The 8,898-nt window shown below is 41.3% G+C and overlaps 1 protein-coding gene across 2 annotated transcripts in view; it reads right to left on the minus strand.

Annotated features, from left to right (window-relative positions):
• The window catches only part of togaram1.L (TOG array regulator of axonemal microtubules 1 L homeolog), a 36,257-nt gene extending 30,546 nt beyond the window's left edge, over positions 1-5,711 (minus strand). The window contains exons 1-2 of one of the 2 annotated variants that reach the window (XM_018230500.2): positions 5,544-5,711; positions 3,478-5,104 (exon numbers count right to left, since the gene is read on the minus strand). In XM_018230500.2, the coding sequence (XP_018085989.1) occupies positions 3,478-4,716 (1,239 nt within the window). In that variant the 5' untranslated portion in view covers positions 4,717-5,104; positions 5,544-5,711. The remainder of the gene's footprint in view (positions 1-3,477; positions 5,105-5,543) is intronic. The other variant, XM_018230501.2, reaches the window with a different exon arrangement.
• Between the last annotated feature and the right edge of the window lie 3,187 nt (positions 5,712-8,898).

Genomic DNA, 8,898 nt, shown 5'->3' on the forward strand with positions numbered 1-8,898 from the left:
TATCTTGGGATGAGATATCACTCAGTATAGAAAACTCAATATTGATCCTATTCTGACTGACATGAAAAATACATTTTCACTATGGGCCTTGCTTCCTCTCTCGCTGTATGGCAGACTCAAACTGGTTAAAATAAAATGTATATGCTTTCAGAAATACACCTACTCTCTCAAGTGAATTCAGCGATCAGTTCCTTTATGTGGGCTAATAAGAACCCAAGGATAAGCTTCACCACTTTGCAATGTTCGACTCTGCTCGGCTCTGCCCAATCTATACCACTATTATTTGGTGCCGGTACTGGTCACCTCTAGATGGTGGTTTGAGTCAGACTGCTCGAACTCGGCAGTGACATTGGAAGCGGCCGTCCTGGGGTCCAGAGAGGCCCTGCAGCTACTGGTATATAGGGGAAGGGAGGCACACCCAATGGTAACCAGATCCATGGAAACCACTATCACAGCTGGAAGGCAGCACAAAATATTTTCACCCCCAACGGTTTGAAGATGTACTCGCCCCACGCTCCACTGTGGCGTAACACGAACTTCTCTATTATGACAGACATCCCCGACTACCATATCTGGGCCAAATCAGGCCTCAAATTTGTGAAAGACGTGTTCCCAGAGGGTCAAATACTGAATCTAGAACAAATACAAGCGACTTTTCAAATCAGTCAATCTGCCTATTTCCGGAGCTGCCCACTCCAGCAAGCAGCACAAAAGCAACTGGTCTCTCCACAGGCCCTGATCCAAGCCTCTGATATGGAAATCCTAAGGCTACTAACACAACCTATGATTGCCAGCAGAGACAAGCTGATTCAGGTGAAATTCCTATACCGCTCCTATTTGACTCCTGAGCGCCTACACCATATCACTTCTACCAGAGATGCCAGTTGTACACGCGAGTGCGGCCACCCGGGTCCCTGGATATGGTCTTGCCCTAAACTAGTGACCTACTGGACACAAATCTTCGCATTTATATCTAAGATAATGGTCCTGACAATACCACCGGACCGGGCTCTGGCGGGCCTTACAAAAGGCGTTGTGGACTGACTGAATTTTGCTACAACAAATTGTTTTAAAGTGGAACAAACCAGAGCCGCTAACACGTGGAAGGAGCACCCATGTCTTTTAGGGTAGGGACACACTGGGCGATTTGGGGAGATTTAGTTGCCTGGCGACTAATCGCATCGACTTTCCACGACCATTCTTCCCCGAATGCCTCCCCTCGCTCTGCGCCTGGCTAAAATGAAAAATCGCCTGCGCTAATCACACGCGGCGATTCGTTTTCCGAAGTCGCTCGAAGTTTCCTCGTGAGGCAACTTCGGGCGACTTCGGAAAACGAATCGCCGCGTGTGATTAGCGCCGGCGACTTTTCCTTTTATCCAGGCGCAGAGTGAGGGGACGCATTCGGGGAGAAAAGTCGCTGCGATTAGTCGCCAGGCGACTAAATCTCCCCAAATCGCCCAGTGTGTCCCAGCCCTTAAAGTCTAGAGTGTATATATTGATGCATAGTATCTGATTATACTGCCGGTTCGACTCCTCCCCTCTCCTCACTTCTCTGTTTCATCTTCTCTTCCTCTTTCCCTCCCTTTTTCTCTCTTTCCCTTTGATCTGTATCTCTTTTGTTGACGCATTGTTGTTAAACTCAATAAAAAGAAGTTTAAAAAAAATATATATATATACACACACACACACAATCACTTGGGGTGCCTAACTTTTGGCACCCCAAGTAAATAGGCCTTTCCTTTACATTTATAAATTAACTGCATTAAATAAATACATTAATATTCTTGAGAACACATTATACTATTAAGTACTGATCAAACCTCATACATTTTTGCACAATGCATGCTGCACTGGGATTAATGATGCATTCACATTATTTGTTATTTAAGTTTCTAAGCGGAGAAGGGCAGCTTCATCAATGCTTAATACCATTCCTTTACATCAGGTTAATGTCAGGGTTGGAAGAACTAATTAGATACCTGAAGAGACATGACTGCCAACAACAAAGTCCACCAGTTACTGAAAAGGATAGGGGAGGTCATGAGATATCCCTTATTCTTTACTACAGTCACCCTCACTGGCTGGATACTTCAGGTCAATTTAAATAGATGGTAAGGAGACTAAAGGGTGGTTTTAACTTTTAGCATGTTATAGAATGGCTAATTCTAAGCAACTTTTCAATTGGCCTTCATTTTTTCTTTATTTATAGTTTCTTAAAGGGGTTGTTCACCTTTAAAACTTTTTTCCAGTTCAGTTGGTTTTAGATAGTTAACCAGAAAAAAAGACTTCTTCCAATTATCTTTTTTCTTATATTGAAGCGTAACGTTTCATTTATTTCTAAAGAAACTCTGGGAGGGGGTCACTTACTCTGTAACCATTTTAAATTGATACATTTAGTGGATATATTTCTTATCTCTACCATACCTGAGATGAATCCCTCCGTTTCATTAAAGGCAGATGTTATGATTTATTGATACAATAGTTACTAATATTCCAATGATACTGCTGAGAAATGTATCAAGTAAATGTAGCAAATTGTGTTTGGAAGGTGAACAGCCCTTTTAATTATTTGTCTTTTTCTTCTGACTATTTCCAACTTTCAAATGGTGGTCCAGACTCCACCTAAAAAACAAATGCTCTGAAAGACTACACATTTATTATTATTGCTAATTCTCCTATTCCAGTCTGTCATAAATATCAAATCTTGGTTGCTGGTGTAATTTGGACGCTAGCAACCAGATTGCTGAAATTGCAAATTGGAGAAGAGCTAAATAAAAAGCTAAATCTCAAAAACCACAAATAAAATGAAAACTAATTGCAAATTTTCTCAGAATATCACTCTCTGCATCATACTAAAAGTTAATTTAAAGGTTCCTTAAAGGCCATCACAGTTCATAAAAAGTTGTTGTATCTATCAGAAATCTAAGAGCTCCATACAACTAAATGACTAGGCTCCATCCATAACCAGTTCATGAGAAGCTTTGTAAGTACCACTACATAAAATCAGGACTGCATGCGACTGGGAAGTGCACCCCTAGGCCTAAAATTTGCCAGGGCACAAAATTTGTTCTGCCAAACTCTATTCCAATATAATCACCACCAATTAAATGTACTGCACATTTATATAAATCTACAAAATTGTGAATTATGTTTATTTGCATGACAATTTCATTTGCAATATTCAATATTTCAAAGCCTCAACAGAATAAAGCTAATATAAGTGACACAAAGTACCTAGGCTAAAAGAATAGTAATAGAAACATAATCTTGCAGAGAATGCAGCAAGATTTAAGGATTAAATAGAACAAAATTAAGATTCTGAAGATAGCACACACACACACACACAATGAGGAATTCATTTAAAAAGTGCTAATTTGACCCACAGCCTTCTACAGTTTTAAATACGTTATGCACTGCACATGAACATCTGGTAAGGTTAAACTGATTGACTTACAAGAGATATTAACAAAAACATACCTGATCTGGTTCCATAACAACGGAAGGCTGATTTCCTGAAAATATATCCGAGCCCCCAGGGTGCTGATTTTCCCAAGGGAACTTGTTTTTTCCTTTCCCTGCACTTAACATTCTACGAAGAACAGGATCAATATGAGGTACCGCGCTTCTCCCACTGGAATCACCAGATGTATATTGTCCACTGTGAATATGAGTACCTGTCAATAACCAATCTGTATCAGCTCCAGGCAGATGAGGAGTGGCTCTGTGACGAGCTGAAGAAGGAAAAGGAAGTGCATACTCTACTAAACCTTGTGAAGTAATTCTGGGTAGAGATTTTCGTGCCAATCGGGCCTGGACAGCATTCATGAGCCCCTCACCATTTTCTTGCAACTCTACTTCATCTACAGCCTTAAAAAGATTACATTTTCCAGGGCCCATTGTGGCAGCCAGGACTGCAAAAGCTTCCAAGGCAGCATGGCGAACTTTTCTCTTGCTATCTATTAAACATGGAGCAATTTCACAAGCCAGATATGCTAAATTGAAATCTTCACTTGGGTAGGTCAAGAGTGAAATAATACAAATATTAACCACTTCTTCTCTTACCCTGGAATTTTTGTGTTTTAAATGATCTAGTAATATTTTTAATATTTTCTGAGGTCCAACTACTTTCATGAGTCTCATGTACACTTTCATGTATTCTTGCTTTACAGCTATTTTGCTGTCTCCGAGAAGTTTGACCGTGGAAGCTATAACAGGTTGGAGAAAGTCATTCACCCCATGGCCAAGGTTGAATACTAAATAATTAAGAACATCCAATGTGACAAGTACAATAGTGAAATTTTTATCATCCAGCAAAGTACATAAAAAGTTGATGAGTGAAACTACATTAGAATGTGATATTGCGCTGAAGTCACTATCTTGAATAAGGAGCTTAAGCTCCTCTACTGCATGTGTTCTGGACTTGTAATCCTTCATGTCAAGAAGTCGTGAATGAAGTTCTTGTGGGATGACTCCAAAGTTAAGATTGCTTTCCTTTGGTGAACTTTCCTTTAGAAGTGCGGATTTGACCGTTGAACTAGGTTCTTTATGAGAGTATGGTCTAGTTTGAGAATTGCCACTTTTCCCAACAATGTCGCTATGGATATCCCGACAAGAACTGTCTAAGGTATATGACCTCCTCCGTGCAGACCCAGTATGCATTGGTGTTATATCCGCAGGAGTGGCAAAAGATGCCACACGTGACATATGAACTTCCATATCATTGGAACAGATCTAATCCGGCCTGGAAATAGTTGAAACTGATGGAAGACTCAAAGATCCATGATATAATTCAAAGTTGAGGCAGCCAAAACGGCTACCTCTTTGATCACTGTCATTTTACATAATCTTTTGTTGACAGCTGTGCAATTTGCTAAATATTTCAGACTCCGTTAATTACGTAGTGACAATGGGATCGATTTCAGCGTCCTGCCACATTTAGAAATCGAAAGACATCGTCCAGTAGTCCAGAATGAATGCTTTCTTCTCTACAGTCTGAGAATGATCTGTGGGAAGTTGAGCAGGCCAGTTTTTTTTTCCAGATTATACCTTATATTGGAGTTGATTATTAAGAATCCATTTCTTTTCTGGCAGAAGGAGAATCACACTGTGAAAAGAAAACATTAAAATCATTGGAATCATTGGAATGAAGCAATCCTACATTGCTTATACTAATTACTACTCATGTCTCCTACTAGTCTAAGCCTAGAATATTAATATTCTCATTCATATTTATATACTGCATTTGTGTCCGAGGCAGAATTCGATTCTTAGAATTTATTTCTACTCTATACATTAATTTGTATTTCAAGGGTTGTGCAATATTATGATGTCCCTGTAGCAGTGCTGTTATTGTTCAGCATAGACGTAAGAAAACGCGTACACAAATAAAATTTACGGCATACACAGAAAATCAGTGTATTGATTCGCTATGGGAAAAAGTCAGCACAGTGAAACAAATACAATTTATAGTTATTACAGGAGAATAAAAAGTATATGGTATAAAAGCACAGCGAGTGCGTGTTAGAAAAAACGAAGTTACGTACCATTATACAGCTCCGCTTTTACAGATAGTCACAATTTTCTTCACACAGCCCGGACCCCAGTTGCAGCACTCGCTGCTGTTAGTATCCAGCTCCTTGGTTCCAGCCGGAGAGCTAATACCGACGTCACAAGTCTCATCTCGCGAGACTGTGGCTTCACGACTACACGTACGTTAGTGCAGTGACGCGGCACGTAGTTATCTTGGGGGAGTGACGATACTGCGCAGCTAAGGCATCGCATGCAGGACAGGTATTTCGCTGCAGGATGCCCTAATATGCGTCCCGTAGCGTTTTTTTTTTGCTAGTAGCTCCTTCTTCTGTTATCTCTCAGAGAACCAAAAAAAATCCTTTATTTGTGTTGGTTGCTAGCCATGACCCCAGACACAGAACCTCGACACAGAACCTCAAATACCAAAATGATAAAGTATAATATTACATCGTGAAATATACTGAAGTAGTTCTTGTTTTCAGTCCAGGGAGGTGGTGCTATCACAGTCTCTTCTCCCAGTTTGATCAAAAAAGGAGAGGGTTTTTTGTGTGAAGTAGAGCAGGGTGAAATTACTTTCATCTTATTACATATTTGCAATCTGAGGGTCCTAGTATTGTTTTGCAATCAAAGGCCAGATTGTTCACCGAAGACAAGGGTTGACATTTTTGGGCTTTTGTTTTTTCACTGGAGGGTCCTCGAACTTTACACAATTTTGTGGAAGACAACTGGTGAAATTGACTAAAAGTAACTTTTTACTCCTAGTCCTAACTATGAAGTGTGTAAGTTTCTTGGGTTTCCTACCCCCAAAAGTTTGTTGGTGAAGGCCAGTGCTGGTAGGGATTTTATGGAACAGTTGAGAGCGCTCCAGTGGTAACAAAGGTTACCCATAAATAGACTTCCAATTAATTTTGTCTTAGTTCTTGTCCAGTGCTTTATGTGAAGAGTAACAGTGGCCATACACGGGCATATTAAAGCTGCCGATATCAGTCCTTTAGACTTTAGATTTGCCAGTTTATCTACCCATGTGGGGGGGCTTTCGACAGGTCTCCCGATTGTTAGGCCAAAAATTGGCCTGATATTGATCATGCAGGTTTAATTTTCCCTGCAATATTGGACCACATCGGCTAGTTGATGTGGTCCTAAAATCTGTTGCCAGGGCCGAATTAGGACGCCGGGAAAAAACCTGGTGGGCCCCGCTCCCTGCAACTCCCTCTCCTTACCTCCCTGACGCTCACTAGAAAGAGGTGTGCACGCGCGCGCTAGATAGAGGTGCGCAAGTGGGAGGGGGGAGTGCAGAGACTGAGGACTTTGTGACTGGGGGGCCCGGGTATGGTGTGGTGGGCCCCTGACGCTGCAGGTCTGGTGGGCCCTGGCCCCCTCCAGTCCGACACTGTCTGTCGGTGCCTATACTCTTTGTTGTAATCCGATCGTTTGGCCCTAGGGCCGAACATTCAGATTAACCCAATATCACGCCATAGGTGGGCATATCGGGAAAAGATCCACTCGTTTCGCGACCTTGACAAACAAGCAGATCTTAAGCTGGCCATAGATGCAAAGATCCGATCGTACGAATCATCGTACCATCGGACTTTCCCATCTCCCGACCCGCCACTAACCATTCAGATCAAAGTCTTACCAGTCAGATTAGTTTTAGAACAGATCAGCAATGTTCTGCCCCTGACCGCAATCGTACGATATCTATGTCCAACCAAAGCTAGTGACAGTCTCCCACTGAAAATCGTACGATCGGCAATACACGCAGAGATATTATCGGCAGCCGACTGAAATTTTCTAACCTGTCCGATCGACCAGACGACCGATCTCCACCGGACGAAAATTGTCGGGACTCTCCACACACGTTCCGAAAATCGTACGAATCCTCGATTCGTACGATCAGATCTTTGCGTCTATGGCCAGCTTTATTGTGTATAGTCTCCTTGAAAAGATACTGACACCAGAAAATAACCTTTTTTGTTTTTCTCATCAACATGACCCATAGGCAACTTTTAATTTAGATTAATATTTTTAAAAGAACATTTTTTGTGTCAGTATTACTTTAAGTCAACATTTTAATTCTTAATACAGGGACAACATATGGGCTAATTTGTAATGGGTGAAACATAACAATAATCTTGCAAACAAGGGCTAGATTTTTCACAATTTAGGGACCAAAATGCTCTTTTTTCATGTTGGGTGCATAAAAAGTACAATTCATATTTTTTGTCTATGCTCAGAAAAAAGTAAAAAAAAAATTCTAGTTGCCAACAGTACCTTCTGCCATTAGAACCTCTTCTCCCAATTTATGCCGAAGCTTTTGTGCAAATTAGGGCCAAGTAGCCCAGGCACGTTCAGAAAGAATATTTGCAGTTTATATAAAAAAATAGCACAGACAGAGTATTCCGGCCTATGTGTATTTATTAAAAAGTTCAGCTTATGTGGGAGAACTAGAGAAACAAATTAAAGAAATGGTGGATGACATCTAAACATATGCCAAAAGACCATGGATTGCCATTCATTGAAACCCCCCAAAAAATCTAGAGGAGACATCATTCCTCTGCCTTCAAAAAAATATGGCAAGCCCAAACAAATAGGCTTTCAAAGAATTGTTGAAAAGCTGACATGCAAAAAATAAAAGCATGGAACAAGAACTTACAAGAAATACAATTATGTCTGTGCCGTCACACACCACTGTAAAACCTTATGACACATGGTTAATAGTAACATCAAGCTAAGCTACAAGTACAACATTGCTATAAGCATTGTTGAATAAAAAGATGGTAAGGCAATTAATGTTAGCTTTTATCTGAAGATTACCCATTCATTTCTGGCCTTATGGTGCTCTGATGCAGGGACAGGAGGGATGGTTGAAGGACACAGTGGTGGGTGAGTGGCTTTGAGACCCCAGGAGTGCCCCTTGCAGGCCTTGTCCTCAATACGCTATAGCCCCAGTACACTCCAGCTGGCATTAAGGACGCCCTGCTGCACACCATAATACTCACCTCAGTCCTCCCACCCTGGGGCCTTCCAGTGGTCTGAACTGGCAGCACAGATACCTGACTACACACTTGGCCTTGGTCCTCACATTGCCTGATTCTTCCACAAACAATTTGATTAACATGCAGGGTGCCGAGAAAGTGATGCAGGGTGCAGAGAAAGGGATTTCCCGGCAAGGGATGGCAACCTCTGCCCTTATGTGATGCCCTACTAATCCAGGGTTGTGCTGTACATGTGCCTTATACTAATATATCTGCACATATTGCTCGCTGTTGAACCCGTGGTCTGTAACAAACTTTGTTGAGTACAGAAGTCATACCATACAAGTCTGAATATCTGTGTTTTAGGTCTTCTAATTCTGGGTGAACACACGCA

Source organism: Xenopus laevis, chromosome 8L, assembly GCF_017654675.1.
Source record: "Xenopus laevis strain J_2021 chromosome 8L, Xenopus_laevis_v10.1, whole genome shotgun sequence".
Classification (NCBI taxonomy): domain Eukaryota; kingdom Metazoa; phylum Chordata; class Amphibia; order Anura; family Pipidae; genus Xenopus; species Xenopus laevis.